We start from the raw sequence: 23,615 nt of genomic DNA, 5'->3' as shown, positions 1-23,615 counted from the left end.
AAGACTTACAGCCTGTAGATGATATGGCTAGCAGGGCTGGGAATGATTTCTCTTGTTTATCAGGCCCACTGCGTGGGTTGGACCTACCTTGATCCAAACAATCCATTATCATTGGCGGGAACTAGGTTTGTTTTAGGATTGGGTGGGCCAGGCAATGTCATGGGCTGGCCATCAGTTATCGGGTGAGATCACACCTTATTTTTCAGAATTTTGTAGAGTTTTATGCAGTATTCGAAATGTGGTCATAATGGAAGATCATCGGCCATATTTTTTCTACAGTCCATTTGGAGGTCTGATTGATCAAAGATCAGACTGTTAGGATAGCCAGGTAAGACGGGCCCTGTATTTTAAACCTAAACATTCCAAGTACCGTCTAGATGGAGATAATGATGGGGCTTAAGAGGTCACATAACGGAAGATATGAGCATGGTCCATTCGCAGAAAGACCCATGAAATCAATGGTCTGGAAACCATACCACGTTTGGGGAGACATCATCATATTTAGAGGAGCTGCTTCGTTTTTACATATGAGCAGTGTATGGCATGAATCGTGGACGAACCGAAAGGGAACCATGTAAATCTGTGTTGTGGTTTGTATCTTTTTTTCTTTTCTTTTTCATCTTTTGATCGTTATTGTTGTGTGTGGTCAAGAAGGAATCCTTCTCCCAACAAAACCCTGACTCAACTCAGGGCCAAACAAGTCGGCTCGAGTCACCCAGCCATTTAACCATGGTCCCACCTATAAAATCAAGAAAATAGATCATACACAAAACTGCATTACAAGCCACAGGATTTTCAGTTTGTACAAGTGGGACCCACTTGACACCCCCCACCAGCTGAGTTTCAAGTCGAGTAACTGGGAGACTTGGTACTTGAAGTGACTCAAAGCCAACTCATGCAATGCAATCTAAGTTTTTTTTTTTTTTTTTCAAACAGTAACTACAAAAGCAAGAATCTCCATAAACAGAGAATATACTGTGCTCAGCGCAGATTGATGTTTTTATTATTATATGCCATACAAACTATTTGAAATATTTATTACTCTTCCAAATATTTCTAATTTATAATAATTAAATATCCATTCGATTGGAGTCCAAATCTTCGACTCAATTGAACCCACCTGAACATAAAGTCAAGCCGAGTTTTCGGGTTCTTAAACTATGATATGATGGTGCATGCAGGAGTGTTCTAGCGATCGAATGACGTTAGCTAGGCCACGAACATGTAAGAAGGCCCATCTACTCACCATGGGTCCAACCGGGTCGATGCCTCTATCCCGACGGACCCAACCCTGCGCAACCTAAGACCCAATGGGTACTTCACAGGGTTTGGATCCAGGTCTGCAAATATGGTACCTGGACCCAAAATGTAGCCTTCTTCAAGCAGGATCTGGGTATGGCACGCAAGGGACCGACCTGTGGACAGCTGTATGATTTATGATTTATAATAGATATTTGTAAAGTAATATCCAAACCTGACAAACACCTTGACTACGGCGTCCAAAGACTCATCAGAATCACTCACCAAGTCCCACTAATAATACAGACAGAAGCAGATTATACACACAACTCATGCTAGAGCTATCGTATCAAATGTTGTTCTTAATCATATGATGTGGAGTATCATCTCTTACTTGACATATTTTGTGAACCAGTCCAACATGTGCTGATGCGATTCTTCCGCCTTCTTCACAGCTGGTTCATCGTCAACATCATACCTCACTGTCCATCCATGTTCTGTCCCTGGGAAGATCTTCATGAAAGCACCCACCTGTCAAAAGGCCAGCAGTTCTCAGCTGTTGATTGAAGTAAACACATTTGAACACAATTTCTGGAAGTGGGAATGTTCATGAATGCAGTGATTGATATCAAGCTAATATTACACTTGTAGATTCATTATTTCAAGATCAGGTCGGGACACTAGTCAGATGGGCCACATTTAAATTAACAAATGCACAATTGTTAAAAACTGGAGGAAGTTTTCTAATCCATCTACTTGTTTCTAATATCATGGCATGCGTACCAAGTGGACCACCTCTATCCTCGGGCAGCAACATCTACATGGTGAGTTCCACCTGATGAATGGCTTGGATATTTCATGTCTGCCGCACTAGCACATGTGGTGGCGTGTGCATTAGCTGACTTGCACGCTCATGTGGATTTAGCAAAGCTCATATAAACTAACGGTGTTTAAGCAAATTGAGATTCAAAAGAGGCAGATGAATTGATTTTGCACATTTGGAGCTGTTTTGTATGAGAAATCTTTGAAACTACTTCGAGGAAAGAAACCAGCATACTAGGCTTAGATGTCAAAGCACATATGGTACCATTTAGAAGAGGGTACTGATTCTACAAACAAGCAAATTTGTGCACATGGTGATGGATCTAAATGTAGCCAGAATGGTTGAAAACTTTAACCCGTGTCCCATCCATAAGGTCTTGGTAGAGAGAGAGAGAGAGAGAGAGAGAGAGAGAGAGAGGGAGGGAGAGAGGGAGGGAGAGAGGGTCAAACTGACCTTAAGAAGATCCAACCCAAAACCTTACCTGACCTGAATTCCTCTCTACTTGACCTCAAACCACCCAACCTGACCCAAATACGCCTGATTATTCCCAACCCGATCTAACCCGACCGAATTTGCTCAACCTGAACACAACCCAGTTTCAAATTCGGTTAAGAGTTTTCAAACCCTACCCCAATCCAACCTGGCTCGAACTCGAACCCAAGTAGCAGCTCTAATAAGGTGGCATATCAAATCATTGGTCTGGATTTATCAACAGATTGCCAATGTGCACCGATTGCAGCCTTGAACAAAAACCTGACGAGACTTGGTAAAACTTCTCACAGAGTTGTGTTTCAATTATATGGAGAACACAGTATCAAGTTAATAGTGACCAATTGTGCATGTGTAAGGACTCTTGCCTTTACATCTCTGGATTTGGGACTTCTTCCGAACCACACCTGATCAAGGTTATTTGATTGTGGGACACTCCAGTATGTGGTACGGAAACTGGTAGAGGGTATGCTACTTCCTCCGACGCCGCGTATGCTAGGGGTAGGATCATGTGGGTCACTCCCAACACATCGACGAAGAATATGCAATATAGTTTTATACATGAATTGATGTAGTAATCTATATATGAAATGATGTTGTTATTATAGATTTGGCGTGCATTCTATTATTTTATTGCACAAATCAAATTACAAACCTCTACACCCTAAATATAAATTTAGGTTTCATCTTAATCAAACACTTAGAGAGATCCATAATTTCGGGTCGACAACAATAGCAATCCGGATTGCAAATGACCCACAATCAGGATTACAAAATTCAGAAGGGAAAACATAGGGTGTTTGGCTACTTAGGTAACACTGCTTCCAATCAAGTTCCTTGTGTGGGTAAAATGGTAACAGACTGAATGGGAGAGATCTGCAGTATTGTGGGCCCAGACTTTCTTTCTAGGAAAGGTGGTTTTTGGGAAATTCATACAGAAAGGGAATGCTGAATAGTATCTTCATTAAATCCCTCAAAAACCTTTGAAGCACCAGTGTCAGATGAGAGTCATGTGACACAACATGGGATCCATGTCATACATAAGCTTAGCAGTTTCAGGGTTTTGGTTTAGTGTCCATTTTAGCGGATATTCAGACCGTTGTTATAAATACTATGACACTTGGATCCCCTTCAAATCCCTCAAAGCAATGTTTAGACATGAAAAGGCATGTAGCTTGGCAATAACCAATATTCTGTCAAAAAATAGTTTAGTGATTATATATTTAAAAATTAATAAAATATGCTATAAATATTTTAATAATACATACATAGATGTGTTGTCATACTAGACCCATGCAGAGCACCCGTACCAGAGTAAAATAGGCGACATATACTGATGGCGGATAATATAGCATGCCAACTTCCATTCATCTGTAATTGATATTAGAAATGGTTCCAATCTATATAAAGGGGCTCGGTCATATCCACTGAGTTTCACCAAAACACATGATCAAACATAAGAGAAAAAAAAATGCTCAGCCTGCAATTGTAATTCTAAAAGCTTGGAGATCCCTTACCTCAGCTTTCACAGATAAAGCCTCCTCATACTGTTTCACCAGCTCTGGTGGAGTATTACTTTCATCAATCTCGGCAAGAAGTATGGCAATGTGAGTTTTAACCTCTGAAAACATACAAATCATTATTTATAACATATAAAAGGTAACAGATTAAAATAAAAAGAAAACCTCTAGTGAATCAGGATTCAACAGAAGCATAGGAGCTTAATGAAATTTACAAATGCTTTGAAGAGATATTATAAGTGAGTTTGTACAAGTGGGGCCCATCGTCTGGTGATCCAGACAATTATCTGACAGGCCACATAGACCACTCACCAAAAATCTCCCAGGCCCATCAGATCAGTGATCTAATCATGAACCCCACAGGCACAGCCTCAAGACGCAAAATGTACAACAACCATGATCATATGATTCCTCTGATTCGAAAGTGTTTGAGCAACTAGACACTTGCCTTTAATATCATCAACAGTGACCAAGGCAGGATGACAAAGCACTGCTGCATTGATGAGACTGTGCTTCCCTAATTCCACAACTACCTTTGCTGAGAAAAAGATGTAGGAAGTTGAATGTTAGCCATGACTAACAGTACTACTTGGAAAATAAAATACTAATAGTATTTTTAATGGGACATCTTTTTCTTTTTTGAAAAGTAATAGAGTTTATTAAGAGAGACTAGAGGCCAAGAAAAACAAAGAAACAAGCGGCAAACCAAGAAACAAGCGGCAAAATCAGGGCACCCACTCGGCCAATCCCTAATGAACATTTTAGCCCAATCAATAGTTCCCAAGAGAGCCGCTTCTACTCTGGAAACAATGATTATTCCTTTCACCCCACAGGGTGCAAAGAATGGCAAGCACAGTCACTCTCCACCTCAACCTTCCCTTCTTCCCGAATCCTACAACATGACATGAATGGAAGAGCCCCTCTATAGAGTTCGGCATCACCCAGAGAAAATTAAAATAAACCAGAATTCCAAACCAAACACCCCTAGCAAAGGGCAATGGATGAATACATGATCCACCAATTCCACATCTTTTTTGCACAGGAGGTAGATATTTGAAAGCGCCATAGCCCTTTTGCAAAGGTTGTCAACAGTAAGGATCCTGTTTCTGCCAACAAGCCAAGCGAAAGCTGCAACCTTGGGAGAGACTCCCTGATCCAGACATCTTCCCAATTGTTCCCCGTCCCCAACTGAGAATCCCACGCCCTTGAACACTTTGCTAGCCAAATAAGCGACAGCCTTCGAGAGGTTCAACGCACAATACAGGGAAGAATCCTTGGTCCACCATCCCTTGGAAGAGGTACCATATTTTCCACCAATGATGATTCTCCAAAGGCTGTCCTCTTCCACCCCAAATCTCCACACCCACTTCCCCAATAAGACTGAATTAACATTGTCCAGCCTTCTGATACCCGCACCTCCATTACTATAGCTCGTTGATGTGCTAAAATATTCCATAGAAGGAAGCTTGTATCAATGAAAGAGGCTACAAAAAAATCTCACCACCCCAGCAAAAGCCTACAGCCCCAATTGCAGATATTCCTTTACTTTTTAAAGCTGCAACAACTGCTTTTGCAGCTTCAGTTCCTTTATCCTGTAAGAATGTTATAAGGTGTTGGATGCTGAATTCTTATCATAATATTGCAATTAATTCATAGCAGAAGGATGCATCCTTGAAGGAATGAATACAGATAGCTGTGCCATGATAGGTGTACTTGAGTTACTGACACTGAAAAGCAAAATGCCTCTAGGTTAAAAAATAAATGAATCTTATCTTTTCTCTTAGCTAGACAATATTCAGATGGGGTTTTGAATAGCAAACTAATATTCAGATGATGGTTCCGCACATATCTAGTTTTTGTCTTTGTTTTTTTGTTTTTGTTTTTCCCGTAGTGCTATCACTTGAACACGCCTCAACCTAGAACGAACTCCAAAATATGTATGGAAGAAGGCTACAGTGACATCTTCAAATAGCAACGAATATCAACATGAGAAAAACCAAGGGACCATTTGGATAACTTCATGTCCAACACAGGCACTTCTAGAAAGAAAACCTTTGCATATCTGATGCATTAAAGGGATATATGAAAGTGAATGCTGCTATGACACATGGACATCATGGAGTTCAGGATATGCCACTGAGAAATCTCTGCCATACATATGACAATATTGAACAGTGATCAGGACTGTAGGTTTGGTAGACCATGGCTTGATGGCCCATCTGATCAGAGGCCTAGGAAAGGGGCCAAATCGCTCAAAATGGAGAAATGGTCCACATGCAATGGAAAAACTCGCAACAACTGAATGGTTATTATTGTCCCATTACTGCAATAATTGCCTCCAGCTGATCCAACAGGTAGCCCACTGGATGAACAGTCCTGATCACCACACTGTTGAAACGTCCAAACCAAATGGACGGTTCAGATGCTACCGTTTTCATGGCATTTGAAACAGCCACACGTTATGGCTATTTCCACATTTTCCACGTGTTGTGGCTGGTGGGTTTCCAAACATTTGAAACTGATAGAATTAATGTAGTTAAGGAGGGCATTTGTGTCTTTTCACATTGGTGGGAAAAGTCTATATAAGGAGTGCTTGTAGTCCGTTTGGAATCAACTCAGTGAGCTTGTAAGCAATATAAAAAATATATAGCAAAAGTTCCTCTTCTCTTCTCACGTGTCCAGTGAGTCTAAATCATAGGCTTTGTAAAGCCAAGAATAGTTCTGGCTAGTACAGCCAACAAATTGGTATCAAAGCAAGACGATCCTGTGGGACTAGGTATCATTTGAAGGTTCAGATCGTGTGATCAAGGTGTTGCCACTGCTACACCAAGAAAAAGGGTTGTTGAACCGTAGTGTGAAAAAGTGATGGCATCCATCCAGCCGCAGATTCCAAAGTTATCTAAGGATAACTATGAAAACCGGTGCATCTAGATGAAGGCTTTGTTCGGATCCCAAGATCTATGGGATATCGTCAGTGATGGGTATGTAGAACTCACAACGGAAGAAGAAGCTCTCTACACCGCTGATCAAATGGCGGTCCTCAAAGATCAAAGAAAGAAGGACAAGAAGGCTCTATTTCTTGTCTATCAAGGGTTGAATGAGTCCATCTTTGAACGAATTGCTGAAGCGACAACATATAAGCACGCATAGGAGATTATTAGCACAATCTTCAAAGGAGTTGATCGTGTGAAGAAGGTTCGTCTCCAAACTTTTAGAGCCGAATTCGAGACCTCACACATGAAGGAAGGTGAGACCATTTCTGATTTTTTTTTTCAACGTTACTTGTTATTGTTAACAACTTGAAAAGAAATGGTGAAAAGATCGAAGATGTACGGGTTGTTGAAAAAATACTTCGATTCCTCACGACCAAATTTGAACATGTGGTTGTTGCCATAGAAGAATCAAAGGACTTAGAAAATCTGTCCATTGAAGAATTGATGGGCTCGTTGCAAGTACATGAGCAACGAATGCAAAAGAATGCGAGTTCAATGCTTGAACATGCCTTAGAGTCTAAGTTGACTCTAAATGAACAAAAGAATGGTCATACACAACAAGGGGGTCATGGCACTAGCAATCGTGCAAGAGGCAGAGGGCGTGAATATTATCCAAGCCAATCACAAAATCAACAAAAGACTATCAATTTCTGTGGAAGAGGAAATGGTAGAGGTCGTTCCATGCATGGTCGTGGAAATACAAAAAATATTCAATGTTACAATTGCAACAAGTTCGGCCATTATGCTTCAGACTGTCGGAGCAAACCAGTAGATCAAGATGAGCATTCTAATTATGCAAAAGCATCAAATCATGAAAAAGAAGACTCCACACTTCTTCTTGCACAAGAAGAAGCATATGATCAACATGACGTGTGGTATCTCGACTCTGGTGCAAGTAACCACATGTGTGGAAAGAAGGAATTGTTCGTGGAACTAGCGAAAAATGATCGTGGCAATGTGAGTCTAGGAGACTCATCAAAAGTTCCTGTGAAAGGTAAAGGAAAATTTAAAATCTATCAAAAGAATGGTGTGCCGAATTTTATCTCCAATGTGTATTACGTACCAAACATGAAAAGTAACATCCTAAGTATCGGCCAACTCCTTGAGAAGGGGTATGTCATACACATGGAAAACCATTCTCTCTCTATAAGAGATGCACACGGGAGACTTGTGACTCAAGTCCAAATGGCAAAGAATCGCATGTTTCCGCTCCATATTAATACAAAGGCTGAGAAGTGTCTCTATGGACTCGTGAAGAATGATTCATGGAGATGACATCTTCGCTTTGGGCATCTCCATTTCAGTGGCCTTAAACTCTTATCCTCATCAAGTATGGTGCATGGCTTGCTGGCTATTGAAGCTCCAGAATATGTGTGTGAGGCGTGTACACTCGGCAAGCAACAAAGGAATTCTTTTCCGAGTGGAGTATCCCAAAGAGCAAGAGAACCATTGCAGTTGGTTCACACTGACATCTGTGGACCATTGGAGTCAATCTCTCTTGGAGGTAATAAATACTTTATTACCTTCATTGACGATTTCAGTAGAAAATTGTGGGTGTATGTAATCAAAGAAAAGTCTGCTGCTTTTACTATTTTTAAAAATTTTAAGACCCTTGTTGAAAAAGAAAGTGGTCTTAAAATCAAAACCCTTAGATCTGACAGAGGTGGAGAGTACACCTCAAATGTCTTTCGAGAGTATTGCAGGGATCAAGGAATCAAGCAACAACACACTGCAGCCTACACGCCACAGCAGAATGGCATTGCGGAACGTAAGAACCGCACCATCCTCGACATGACAAGAACCATGCTCAAAGAGAAAGGCATGCCAAAAAGCTTATGGGCAGAGGCAGTTGCATGTACTGCCTACTTACTCAATCGGTGTCCAACCAAGAGCATAAGAAACATGACACCACAGGAGGCATGGAGTGGCTACAAACTGAGCGTGGCGCACCTAAAGATCTTTGGGTGTGTCGCATATGCTCAAGTTCCAGAAGCGAGAAGGAAAAAGCTTGATGATCGTGGCGAGAAATGCATATTCATCGGCTACAGTGAAGTATCGAAGGCGTACAAGCTCTATAACCCACTAACTAACAAAGTGGTGGTGAGTAGAGATGTAGTATTCTGCGAGGAAGAAGCCTGGAAATGGAACGAGGAAAATTCAGCCAAAGAAAATCAAGTCACGGTTGAAGAACATGAAGAAGAGAAGCATGAGAACCAGGAGCAGACACCTGCAACACCCTCTTCCGCCGAAACGTCTGCACGCAGAAGTCCAGCGATACATTCCATCTCCTCTGGAAGTATTCCATCAAATCAAAATTCAGCCAGCACGTCATCATCCAGTTCTCCTTCACCCTTGACTCCTATCAAAATGAGGAGCCTAAACGATATCTATGCCGAAATTGAGGAAGTAAATTTGTTTTGCTTGTATGCGGACCACGAGCCTCTTACATTTGAGAAGGCCGTAGAAGAAGAATGTTGGAGGACGGCTATGGAAGATGAGATCCAGGCCATTGAGAAGAATCATACATGGGATCTTACTTTACTTCCTCAAGGCCAAAGAACTATTGGCGTCAAATGGGTGTACAAGATCAAGCGAAATGCTGATGGTGAAATAGATCGCTACAAGGCAAGGCTCGTAGCAAAGGGTTACAAACAGAAATATGGGGTGGATTATGAAGAAGTCTTCGCTCCTGTTGCTCGCCTTGACACTGTAAGGATGATTATCTCCCTTGCAACCCATCATAGTTAGATGATATACCAACTAGATGTGAAATCTGCATTCCTGAATGGAATTCTGGAAGAAGAGGTCTATGTTGACCAGCTTGAAGGTTTTGTTGTTCAAGGGGAGGAACACAAAGTGTATCGACTGAAGAAAGCCCTTTATGGGTTGAAGCAGGCTCCTTGTGCCTGGAATGCACACATCGACAATTATCTTCAAGAGAACGGCTTTACCCAATGTCCATATGAGCATGCGGTCTACATCAAGAAAAATGCTCATGGCGACATCCTCATAGCATGCCTATATGTTGATGATCTACTGTTCACAGGAAACAGTTAGGCGATGTTTGAAGAATTCAAGCATGCTATGTTCAACGAATTCAAGATGACTGATGGTGGATTGATGTCCTTCTTCTTGGGCATCGAAGTAAAACAACAAGTCCGCGGCATTTATATATCACAGAAAAAGTATGCCAAAGAGTTGCTTAAAAAGTTCAAGATGGCAGACTGTAATGCCGTGAACACGCCTGTAGCAATGGGCCTGAAGCTGACAAAAGAAGGAGAAGGAAGAAGCGTAGACTCGACTCTATTCAAGAGTTTGATTGGAAGCCTAAGGTATCTGACAATCACAAGGCCGGATATCGTCTACAGTGTTGGACTTCTAAGCAGGTACATGGAAGCTCCAAAAGAATTACATTGGCTAGCCGCAAAAAGAATCCTCAGGCATATCAAAGGAACAACGGAATTTGGTCTTTTTTATCCATACGAAGATGAAGCAATACTGTATGGATATTCAGACAGTGATCGGGCAGGTGACCAAGATGAAAGGAAAAGCACCACGGGATATGTTTTCTATCTTGGATCGACTGCTTTCACATGGAACTCAAAGAAGCAAAGTGTTTTTGCTTTGTCCACATGTGAAGCAGAGTACGTGGCAACATCGTCCACAGTCTGTGAAGCAATATGGTTGAAGAACATGCTAAAAAAGCTAAAACATCCACAGGGGGAATCCACCATTATATATGTGGATAACAAGTCGGCAATTGAACTTGCCAAAAATCCGGTGCAGCATGGAAGGAGCAAGCACATTGATACCAGGTATCATTTTCTCAGAGATCAAGTGAAGCAGAAAGTAGTGAAATTGGAGTACTGTCACACCACTAAACAGGTCGCGGACATATTCACCAAGGCATTACCGACTGATACTTTCAGACGACTAAGATCGATGCTTGGAATGAAGCCTAGTTTGGTTTGAAGGGGACTGTTGAAACGTCCAAACCAAATGGACGGTTCAGATGCTACCGTTTTCATGGCATTTGAAACAGCCACACGTTATGGCTATTTCCACATTTTCCACGTGTTGTGGCTGGTGGGTTTCCAAACGTTTGAAACTGATAGAATTAATGTAGTTAGTGAGGGCATTTGTGTCTTTTCAGATTGGTGGGAAAAGTCTATATCAGAAGTGCTTGTAGTCCGTTTGGAATCTACTCAGTGAGCTTGTAAGCAATATAAAAAATATATAGCAAAAGTTCCTCTTCTCTTCTCACGTGTCCAGTGAGTCTAAATCATAGGCTTTGTAAAGCCAAGAATAGTTCTGGCTAGTGCAGCCAACACACACATGTTCATCACACCCACATTTCTGAACAAAATTTTGAGAAGCTGGTGGTAGATGTGTAGGTATTCCCCTGATAACACTGGATAGTGGGAGATGTTTGGCAGATGGTGCCAGGTGCACCAGTCCACATATGTGACCTTTTCCCCTAGACATAACTTTTGCCGGTTCTATTAGAGAAACCAAGTGGAACGCAACCCTCATCTTTGCACAATATACATGGGTTTTCAATTCTAAAAAGTAGGCTCACGGTTCAGAAATCAGAAAATTGGTTTGTTGCATGCCACCTTCAGCGGAACATGCCTAAAAAGTAACCAGGTTGCAATATCCTAGCCACCAAGCCTGGACTTTTTTCAGTTGAATGCTGTGCGCCAAAAGGTGAAAGCATTCCATTTTGGTTGAACGAGCCCATCCATACAGAAGCAAAGGTCGATGAATTTGCTTGTATCATTGCAAGAATCTCTCCCATCCATATAATGCGCAAACAACCATGCAATAATACATGCACACATGAAGATAGATGTGCAAGTATGTTTTGTTAACCTTCTTAAGTATACATACCATATACAAACAGCCATGCAATCATGCATGTAGGCATGAACCGTACATTCATGTATGCTTCCCTAACCTACTACATGAAGAGACAAGCGGCCAGAAATAACCATATGGTCATGATGTACGTGCGTATACACAACATGTCTGCTTTGTTAACCTAAATAAATACTTACCGATTGAAAACAAAACACAAAAGCATAATGCTCCTCGTAATCAATCATCGATAAGTGACCTTTTGATTCAAAAATCAATAATAAACTCTAAACAAAGATATGAGAGAGAGAGAGAGATCAGAAACCAACCGTTCCATGATCTTTTAACCACTCCAAAACGGGTCTATTAGGATTATTGGTTTCGTATGGTTCCCCGTAGAAGAAGTCAGGGACCACCACATAGAACCCAGCCGCTGCAATTTTGTCTGCGAGCTTCCTTTATAGTAAAATGTAGGTAATATTAGCTTTCACAAAAAAAAATAAAAAAAATAAAAAAAATAAAAAAAGAAAGAGAAAAAAGAGAAAAAGAAGAAGAAGAAGAAAAGTTTCCTATGTACCAAGTAGTCATATAAGTATTCACAGAATGAAAGAGGAAGAGCACTTGTAGTAGAGGGAAGAGGTATTATATAATGCCACTTTGGGAAACAAGGAATGCATTTGAAGAACAGCCCCATTTTTCCCTCCCTCCCTCCCTCCCTCCCTGAGGAATCCAAGGTGAGGACGTGGAAAAATGTAATCATGATTTTCAAATCACGATAAATTCAGGGAAATTGTATTCTTGCAATCCAAACAATGGAAAACAGTAATTTTGATGAAAAGATAATCATGGTTTCTCTTCCAAGAGAAATCCACGGTAAATTCTACCGATGATTCCCGTGGGAAGTTAGAAAAGGTAATCATGATTTCACAAACCACAATAAATGCAGTCGAAATGGAGATGAGGTTTTTTCCCTCTAACAAAAAACAAATGAGGAAACACGGTCCTTCCCCACAATTTTTGGAAATAGGGTTTTCAAAAAAACACCATTTCCTCTCTCATGCTCTTCACAATCCAAACAAGCCTTAAGGAGTTCACCCCACTAGACACCTGCATCAAGGAAATTTTCTCACAACTAGCCATATCTTTAATCTCATTTACAACAGGCACTCCTTTCCACAAAACCAGGATATTACAAAGTAGGTACCCAAGAGATGGTTGCCTTCAAGTCTATTTCCACCATGACGAGCCCATTTAGAGATTTGAAGAAAAGTTGTAGTTCTTTGTTATAACCTGATGTAGTCCTTTGTTATAGCCCCGAATTCTATATATAGAAATGGATTCACCAATTCCACAGGACTGCCAAAACAAGCCGCACCAACCCAACAAGCTTTTTCTCTAATGACACCCTCAACTACCAAGTCACCCAGATCCCCCCTTGAACTTCCACATTCAATTTTCACAAGCCTAGGTACCAATCAGTCAATCTTCTAGGCATAATAAAAAATGACCAATTTCCAACTACCACCCAATTTTGAGACAATGGTACCTTAAAAGCTTCAGTGCTAATCCTTACTTATGATGAAGGGTTCAGTTCTTTCCTTCAGTACAAATATCAATGTCAAGATATTACCAAAGAAAAAAAAAAATTCATCTATTTTGTTCTTTCCATAATCCCCGCATAAGAGCTAAAAGGAGCAACCTCCATACAACTCACCAACTTAATTTGGGAGGACCATTTAAAAGATCCACGACCAACTTTGGAATGACGATGAATGTTGAGTAACTTAAAGAAGAAACCCCCAGACCTCCCTCACCATTTGTAGATCAAAAGCTTAAGAGAGGTCTCCTTTCTATAAATAAAATGGTACAAGCAAATACGTTAATAATCAAGGAGAGCTATATTGAAGATGCTTACGGAAATCACACAAGCGTTTGTAAATGAACGCACATGCAGCACAACTTTAACAAACAAACAAAATGACAAATAATATGATTTTAGATCATTTGGACCACAAACTTATTAAGTGCAAAAATTTAAATCTTGATCTTATCTTTTCACCAAAACACTAACAACTGGACCCTATAAACTCTAATATGTATAACCATAAGAGAAATATAAGGAAATCATTTTATCATCTCATGATATCAATCATAAAATTAAACAATTAGGTCAAGAATTGGTGATTTCAATGAATGATGGCATTGCCTTCAAAAAAAAAAATGGGTCAGGAACATAGATGGCCATACCTCAAGTTTGGTGCTTCATATCCTGTAAAATGTTCAAGTCAAACATGTAAAGGCATGATAATAAGCAGGTGCACATATGAAAATGATGACAATGGCAAACATTACAACACTATGATTATAACCTCAACAGCCATGGCAGCAATAAAAAAATTAAAAATAAAATTCAAGAAACAAAAATCCACGTGACGTAGGAAGGATAGATTTGATATTGTGGGAAGCAGAAAAGAAGAATTGATAATCACATGCTTTTCACACGATTCCATTAGGAAACATTTATGATTTTCACGTTTCAAAAAAAAAAATTTGATGTTTTTGGATTCTCTCTGGCCTCTGCAAGACTCTCTTCTATAAAATAACCTACTTTTCCTTTATTGATATTCCAAGCCATATGTCATCTTTAAAACCATGCATGTCTAGAAAGATATACAAACCTGAATTTAGTTTCAAACTCTGATAAATCTCAGCTGCAGTACTGCAGGGCATAATGTAGCATTTACTATAATGCAGTATGGTATCAAGTACTGTAGTGAGTTTTCTAGCTCATAATTATTTGTGGAAACTCTTTTAAAACTTCTAAAACCACAAAAACCAGACTTGATGCATGCATATAACAGGCAGCCCCCGTTGTATCCCCAAACAGGACCCACCATTGTAAAGGTGCACTTTCAGCTTTGCTAGAAACAGTACCCACCATCATGTTATGCCAAAACAGTTACATAACAGCTATGGGCCATTACATAATGGTAATGGTAACGGTTGCAACCATCATGCATTAAGGGGCGGAAATGGCCGTAACAGCTGTTGAGAAAGAAAAAAAAGTTCCATCACAGCCCTGTAATGGTCTCGTAACAGGTCCGAAACAGTTTTTTTTTTTCAAAAAAAAAAAACGAAAGAAAGAAAGAAAGAAAGACCGCAACAGCTGTAACGGCCCGCAATGTAACAGTAACATCGGTGGCCGTTACGGCCACCATTACCATTGTGGAATACCTTGCCCACCATTGTAAAGCTGCACTTTCAACTTTGCAAGAAACTTGTGATGTAGGCGCACCCATTGAGTTGCCATGATCTTTGAGGCACCCCATATTATTGTGCGTTGTTGCTTTCATTGTCAAATTCGATGTTGTCCTCCATCTCACTCTTGATTCTTGAATTGCCTATTTTGATCTTTGTAGAATGATTAATGTGTCATATATGCTTTGAAATACACCTCATCCAGTTCTGCCAATCTGTGCACATTCAATTTCCCCATGCATCCCCAAACAGGACCCACCATTGTAAAGATGCAGTTTCAGCTCTGCTAGAAACTTATGATGTAGGCCCACCTGTCGAGTTGCAATGATCTTTGAGGCACCCCATATTATTGTGCATTGTTACTTTCCTTCTCCTTTTGTGGACCAAATTCGATGTTGTGTCCTCCATCTCACTCTTGAAACTTGAACTGCCTATTCTGATCTTTGTGGAATGATGTGTCGTACATGCTTCAAAATACACCTCATTGACTTTTGCCAATCAGTCCATTGATCCATCTGCGATCCAGCCATCGACCAGCGTCTTTATCATCTTTCTTTGTGATGTAATTGTTGGATAATTCTTCTAATATGAGCCTTGGATTTGTGCTTTTTGAAATTCTTAGGCTCTTCGCTGGACCCAGGCATCTCAACTCTTACACCATAATTGCAGTCATGATCCTCCAATTGTTCATCTCTTCTATCACGAGGATGACCAACTAGAGCAGTGCTGCAATCACCAATACACAATTACACAATGCTAACATCTCTGCACAGGCAAGAAGCCTCTCCTTGATCTTGTGTCAACAGTGTCAACTTATCCAATCGAATTTAAATCTCTTCTACTTCCCTCAAATTGGTTATATATCCTTATTACTTCCTCCAGCATATTTCCTCAGTAGCCATTTATCAATGGATGGAACTTGCTCTGATACCAACTTGATGCCAAGTGGACGGATTTGAGAATGTAGGATGAAGAAAAGAAGAAATTAAATCACGTGCATTTCACAAAATTCAATAGAAAAGATTGATTTCTTAGGGTGTTCTCTGTTTGCAAGACAACCTGTTCTCTAAAAAACCTATTTTTTCTTAATGTCAATATTCCAAGCCATATGTCATTACAAAACCAATGAAATGATTATCCCTATTTAAAAAATTAAATTAAATAGCATACTGTAGCAGTACTGTAGCAGGTCCTATAGAGCGTGTTGTGCCATTATTGTAGGAAGTTACTGTAGTCTGTAACTAGTATTGGGCACACTCCTATTTATAGAATGTCCATTAAAAACTATTTAACCAACAAAAACATGCATATTGGCCCCCTTTTCAGAATTGACCAAATTGTAGATGGAGGTGAGCACAACCAAAAATTACACTGAGAGTATAATATTTTTCCCATGGAATTTATACTTAACCATCCTTTTGATAGCAACATTGGATAGATGGGACTTCTTTACCAGTGTGAATTTACATATATGCTCCACTCACAATGCCCCCTCCAAAAGTTCTGGAAGGTGTAGACTGCCAAACACAGTACCACATTTGAGGAGGATGAATCACCACCATTTTCAAAATGGTGGTGAACTATCATAGGAGGCTAGTGAAAAAAGTTGGAAGCCAGCGGAAGAGGCAATAGGCAAACAAGCAAGATAATTTATGATGATGCCAACACAACATCAAGGATGATGGTGAGGATGAGGATGAGGATGGAAGTGATCACAATTGCAAGCTGCAACAGCCACAATGATGACAATACTGATTCGCTATAAATGCTTTTTTTAAGGATAATTCGCTATAAATATATATGCCCACCCAAACAAGAAGAATTTATAGGAAAAAAAATCTCTGATTCGCTATAAATGCTTTTTTTAAAAGGATAATTCACTATAAATACATATGCCCACCCCAAACAAGAAGAATTTATAGGAAGAAAAAAATATCCAAAATGAAAATATCAAAATGTCACTAAAATTATCACAACACACAATCAAGTATGTCACATTAAGCATTCAAATTTCAAAGAAAGCACATCTACAACGAAAACGACACTGGCAACAACAACAAACACCCTTCTCACTGCTTAAAGTAGAAAAAGGTGTTTGTACCAAAAAGGGTAGTTGTAAGCACCAAAATGACAAATATTCAATACTCCACTATCAGACAACATGCAGACAAAAGTCTACATATTGCATAAATGAAAATAAAAGAACCATCTACATGGAAAAGGATAATTACGGTAAAGCACAGAAGAACCCAAATATGGTAGAGCCATCTCTCTACAGTACACTTGCAGGCTGATGCATCAAACAGAGCGTTCCATCTAGTGATGACTACAATGGATGGCCTACTTATCAAAAAAAAACAGGCATGCCAGCCTAATCATATCCATCAGCTTTCTTTACATTCAAGCAATGAATGCTGACCGTTAACTATTTTTGTTTACTAGAATCATTTCAAAGGCCACTGATCAGAAGTCTAGCATCATCTGATGGTTGTGAATTTTGTATCAGTTGCCATCCACGACACAGGAAATTAGATGGCTGAACTCAATCACCAGATTTAATACTTCATCCTGCAGCATGTACTTTGGAGAAATGGTACTGTGATATTCCAATTCATACACTCCACCATATCATCTTCCAATAGCAAAACAACAGAAGCCCACCAATATTGCCACAAACCAAGATCAAATAATCTCATGGCATACATAAAACAGCGTACCAAGTGAAAGAAAATTACATTTGAAAAAAAAAAAAAAAGGACACCCCACCATTATTTCCACAAACCAAGATCAAATGATCTCATGCAAGCACCAAAAGTAGGAAAAAAAAAAAAAAATCAAAACCCACATGTGAAATCCACTAAAAAATAATAACACTCAAACAAAGAACAACATGCTGCATGAAAGAAAATTTTAAACAAAGAATTCTAAAGAGAAACACCAAAAACCCACCAATATTTCCACAATTCAACATCAGATACTCTCATGCCATGCATCAAAAGTGACAAACAACCAAAACCCACATGCAAAAAGCCACTTAGGGGTCGTTTGGCAGCTTGGATTCGGGATTTGTGAAGATTTCAGTTTTTTGGGACATTAGGTAGCAAGGATTTCTAAGGATTTGGACTTTGATCCCTCCAAAGAGCCTTTTAGCATTCCCACCTCAAAGCTGATATGCAAAATCCTCTCAATTCCACAGGTATCAAAATCTACTGGAAGGATTTTTAATCCACACTTCCAAACGACCTTAAAAGAATAACACTCAAACAAAGGACAGTATACTACATGAAAGAACATTTTTTTAAAAAATCCAAAGGAAATAAATACTAGAAATCCACCAAATACCCCCAAAATCCAATATCGAACACACTCATATCAAGCATCCAAAATAAATAAATAAATAACAACAACAACAACAACAACAAACATCCAACATCGAACATCGAACATCAAACTACATGAAAGAACCAAAAATACCATCCCCATATCAATAGAAAAACAAAGAAAAAAAAAACAACATCGAATTCACACATACCAATCATCAAACACATCAAATTCTGAAAACCCAGATGAAAAAAAACACAAAGACAAAAAAAGAAAAAAAAAAATTGGTAGAAAATCTGCATAGTGCATGAAAGGAGGTGAAATCGACATGTACCGAAAACATCGGAAGCGAGGAGAACAGCAAGCTTGGAATCGGAATGGCCGGTGATGTAGGCCTTGAGGCCACCGACGTCTTCTACGCACCCCTGACCGCATGTAGAGCTCAACGTGTGAGGATTTTCACAGCACTGAGAGCTTGCCATTTTCACTGACACGAGAGAAAGAGAGAGCGGGAGAAATAAAACATGGGAGAGGATGTTTTTATAAAGGCAACGTCTATGCGGTAGACCGCGGACTGCCGAAGTAAATTCGTCCTCTGCTCGTTGACCTGCGCCATGAGCATGTCACTCCGAAACGGATTGCGTCCTACCCGCCGGACGATAATCCGTACGGGCAGGAATCTGTGTGGCCCACCGTGATGTAATGTTTTTATCCAATCCGTTCATCCATTTTATAAGACATTTTAAAGAAAATATAACAAAAATAAGCTAGGTTCACATTTTTACTGGACCACACCAAAGGAAGTAGCGTTGATAATGACACCCACCGTCTCCAGCTGGGAACGGGCAGGATCTTTGAGTGGCCGTCGTGATGTATGGGTCTTATCCACACCGTCCATCCATTTTTTAGTATCATTTTAGGATGTAGGTCCAAAAATGAGTTGGATCCAAGGCTCAATTGTACCACACCACATGAAGCAGCGGTGATAATGATTTTCACCGTTGAAACATTTCTAAGGCCTGCCTTAATGTTTATTTGTCATCCAACCTATTCATAAAGTTACATAGACCTGGATGAAGAGAAAACACAAATATCAACTCAATCCAAAATTTCTATGGCCCTCAAGAAGTTTTCAACATTAAGAGTTTAATCCCCCTTGTGTAGTCAACTTGAGCCTTACATCTGCCTAATTTTTGGGCTTATAACCTTAAATGATAGGAACAAATGGATGGACGGTGTGGATGAAACCCATACATCATGGTGGGCACTCAAAGCTCCGGCCCGCTCCCAGCCGGAGACGGGTAGGACGCAATCCGCGTCCATTTTTTTTGGAAGTGGATTGCGTATTGAGTAACTCAGTACTCTTGGCATACGGAGTAAACTGTGTGGGGTCCACTGTTATTTTTTTATTCTATCCACTCCGTTAATCCATGTTAACAAATAATTTTTATATTAGATTCTAAAATTGAAGCAAATTAAAATCTCAAGTGGACCACACTACAGGAAATAGTTTGATTAAACCTCTACCATTGAAAATTTTTTGGAGGCCAATGAAGTTTTGGATCAAGCTGACGTTTGTTTTTTCTCTTCATCCATGTCTTTGTGATCTTATGAACAGGTTTGATGACAAATAAAAATTAATCTGAACCCTAGGAAGGTTTCAACGGTGGAAATCATTATTCCACACTCTTTCCTGTGTAATGGTCCACTTGAGCTTTGGATTCACTTCAATTTTGATATCAACCCCTAAAATTATCAGTAAAAATGGATGGACAGTGTGGATAAACCAAATACATTAACAGTGGTCCCAACTGAGTTTACACAGTAGGATAAAAGCATACCTGAGTAACTCAGTACGCAATCCGATTTCTTTTGTTTTAACCATCCAAACTATTCATAAGGTCGTGTAGACCCGGAATTAGTGAAAACACAAATATCCGAAACTTTTGCAGCCCCGTGAAGTTTTTAATGGAGACCGTTAAATATCTCCTTTTGGTCCACTTAAGCCTTGTTTCTCCATCAATTTTGTATCTATATTCTAAAATGATCTCTAAATATAGATGGACGGTGTGGATAAAACCCTTACATCTCAGTGGACCCAACAGATCCCTGCCAGACGGATTATCGTGCCGGCGGGGCGCTTCCTTCATATACGTCTTTCAAAATGGGTAATAAAAATCAGGTGGAGGCGTGGAGCCCACTTTCGTGATGCCTATGATAAATCTGACCCGTCATATTTTTAAAATAAAGGCTGGTGGGTCCCACACATTTAGAAAAACCTTTAACGATCTACCCTTTCTTAGCTTGTGGCCCACTTGACCGCTGGATCGGATCGTCTTTCCATCCCACCGGTCAATTTACTTGGCCAAACTCGTGAATGGCGTGGATTTCTCTCAAACATGACACTGAGCTCCCACCATTTTGGAAGCCACCTCCATTGTATTCTCACACAGGAGACATCTAGTCACCTCGTTATCATTCAACCGTTGGATCTAGATGGGACCCACTTTTGTAATGCTTATGACAAATCTGATCCGTCCACCAATTTCTTCATTTCACAGGCCCAAAATCAAGGGTGATCTAACGTCCAATTTTTTTTGTTTTGTGGCTAACTTTAGATCTAGTTCATCGTCCAGGCAAACACAAATACTATTTTTGTGGTCTACTTGAGCGTTGGATCTGCCTCATCTTTGTGCACATAAAATAATATAAGAGAAGGGATGAACAGCGTAGATAAACAGATACATGAGGGTGGACCCACCTACGGAACTACCCATTCGTGGCTAGAGACGTGCGGGGGTAGGACGCAGTCCGCGTCTGAGGCGTCCCGCCGACCACGGTGCATCCGGGGATATTCTAAGGGCGCGGTGGAATGACTTCATTGATGATGTCAGCCGTGGAAGATGATGGATTGATTACTCGAGCTTTGGATTACTCAACCTGTCGGTAGCGAATCCGCGTTGAGGATGATGTGTTCCCGGATTAGTCACCCACAGGTTGAGTAGCTACGCTCGCTACCGAAGTGGCATTAACAGGTTATGCGGACCCACCGTGATGTATGTTTTGTATACGCACCGCATCACAGAAAATATGAGACATTGTCGCCCACAGTTAACAAGTTCTAAAGGCGATAAAAGTTTTCGATCAAGCTTATAAATGTGTTTTCCTTCTCTCATGTCTTCGTTAACACATGAAGAGGTTGGATCTTAAATAAAAATCGTAATACACCTTTGAAGGCTTCAACGGTGGGCGTCACTCTCCCCACTATTTTTGTGGTGGGGTCCACTCTAGCTTGGATCACCTTATTCCTTGGATAATATCTTAAAATAATCTCACCTATTGTGTGTACGATGTGGATACAAAACATACATCATGGGCCACAGAGCTTGGTGGCGTCACTTCAGTAGCCAGTCTCGCAGCTCAACTTGCCAGTAGCTAATCCGTCCGTGTTCCTGCAAATTGCCCGACTCTTCGCTACGTCTATTTACACCACGTGTCACATGCGCCTAGGGTTGTACACGAACCGGGCTAGCCCGGTTAACTCGCACAACTTGGTCTGAAAAAACTCGACTCGGCCCAACCCGAAACTGAGTTCAGTGCGGGACAGGCCATTTTTTTCAACTCGAAACTGAGTTTGGGCTGAGTTCGAACAGGTCCCAGTTCGGCCCAACTTGGTCGAAAACCCGACTCGACCTGGCCTGACTCAGCTATATATATATATATATATTCCTAAATTCCTAACCATTTACAGCAATCCAAGCCGTTCAAATCATGGGTCCCTTTGTAGATGGAGCAAAGTCCTAAAAATCTATGACAAATGCCCTTCCCAAAAATCAAGGTTGTTCAAGTTACCTGTCAAAGCCCTTCCCATAAAATAGATGGAGCAGAGTCAAAAAATCAAGGTCATCCAAATCGTGGGTCCGAAACTGGCCCGAACTCGCCCGATTGCTGACTAGGCCGAGTTTGGGCTGGACATGTTAGCCTGGTGACCGGGTCAGGCCGGGTTCGGACTGAGTTTGGCTGGTGACTGGGCGGGGCTGGGTTGAGCCTAGTTCAACTCGGTTCGGCTCGATGTACACCCCTACATGCCCCTCAAATGGAAACGGATTGGCTACTCCCCTGCAACTACCCAATGGCTAGTCGTTGGTGCTTTGTGGGCCCCACCATGTTGTATGTGTTTCATCCATGCTGTCCACCTATTTTTCTAGATAATTTTATGGTATTATCCTAAGATTATCCCAATCTCAAGTGGACTACATTATAGGAAATAGTGTTCAATGTCGACCATTAAAAATATTTTGGGGCCGTAAAAGTTTTGTATGAAGCTGCACTTTGTTTTTTCCCTTCACCTCATAAGTCAAATTAACAGTATGGTGGGCCTTAGAAGGATTTTAATGGTGAATATACAATCACTATTGTTTTCCTGTGGTGTGGTCCACCTGATATATTTATCCCTCTCATTTTTGGGATCAAGCCCTAAAATTATCTAGAAAAATAGATGGACGGCATGGATGAAACACATACATCATGGTGGGCCCACAGAGCACCGACCGCTAGCCACCGGGCTAGTGGCATGGGGAGTAGCCAATCCGTTTCCGCCTGGAATGAGCCACACCATCACGGGGCCTGCTGTCGCGGATTCCGGATCCACTGAAGTGGGGCACGCCCTGCAAAAGCCTTTTGCAGGCAAGGATGATCGGTGGGCCCCACCGAGATGTTTTTGAGAAATCTACTCTATTCATCCTTTTTGCCAGCTCATTTTAAGAGATGGGGCTAAAAATGATGTGGATCCAAAACTTAAGTGGATCACATGAGATGGAAAATAGGGAAATAAATACCTACTATTAAAAAATTTTTGGGCTACACCTTGATATTTATATGCCATCTAAACCGTTTATAATGTCATTCCCATTGGGATGAAGTGAAAAATAAAAATAAAAATTAGCCTCATATAAAAAATTTATAGCCATGAGAATGTTTCAATGGCGCTCACTAAATCTCCACTGTTTCTTCTTGTGTGTCACACTTGACTTTTGGATAATTTGTATCGCATATCATAAAATAAGCTCAAAAAACGGATGGACGGGATGGATTTCACACAAACATCTCGGTGGG

General features: G+C 40.5%; 1 protein-coding gene across 1 annotated transcript; it reads right to left on the bottom strand.

Annotated features, from left to right (window-relative positions):
- Positions 1–1,430: 1,430 nt before the first annotated feature.
- LOC131226130 (endo-1,3;1,4-beta-D-glucanase-like) lies at positions 1,431–19,029 on the bottom strand. Its single transcript, XM_058221842.1, has 7 exons — positions 18,835–19,029; positions 14,169–14,190; positions 12,251–12,377; positions 5,573–5,663; positions 4,520–4,609; positions 4,069–4,172; positions 1,431–1,770 (listed from the first exon to the last, which is right to left on the bottom strand). Exons 1-7 carry the CDS (start codon positions 18,980–18,982, stop codon positions 1,630–1,632), a joined length of 723 nt encoding a protein of 240 aa, XP_058077825.1. The 5' UTR covers positions 18,983–19,029; the 3' UTR covers positions 1,431–1,629.
- Between the last annotated feature and the right edge of the window lie 4,586 nt (positions 19,030–23,615).

Source organism: Magnolia sinica, chromosome 14 (genome assembly GCF_029962835.1).
Source record: "Magnolia sinica isolate HGM2019 chromosome 14, MsV1, whole genome shotgun sequence".
NCBI lineage: Eukaryota > Viridiplantae > Streptophyta > Magnoliopsida > Magnoliales > Magnoliaceae > Magnolia > Magnolia sinica.
Note: the sequence above shows the minus strand (reverse complement) of the source record. Positions and strands in the feature narration are given on the sequence as shown.

Coding starts and splice junctions, on each gene's coding strand:
- LOC131226130 (XM_058221842.1), bottom strand. CDS start 18,982: ATGGCAAGCTCTCAGTGCTGTGAAAATCCTCACACGTTGAGCTCTACA. Junction 4,610..5,572: donor TGTAGGCTTTTGCTGGGGTG/GTGAGATTTTTT, acceptor TCTTTTTCTCAG/CAAAGGTAGTTGTGGAATTA. Junction 1,771..4,068: donor CTTTATCTGTGAAAGCTGAG/GTAAGGGATCTC, acceptor GCCTTTTGACAG/GTGGGTGCTTTCATGAAGAT.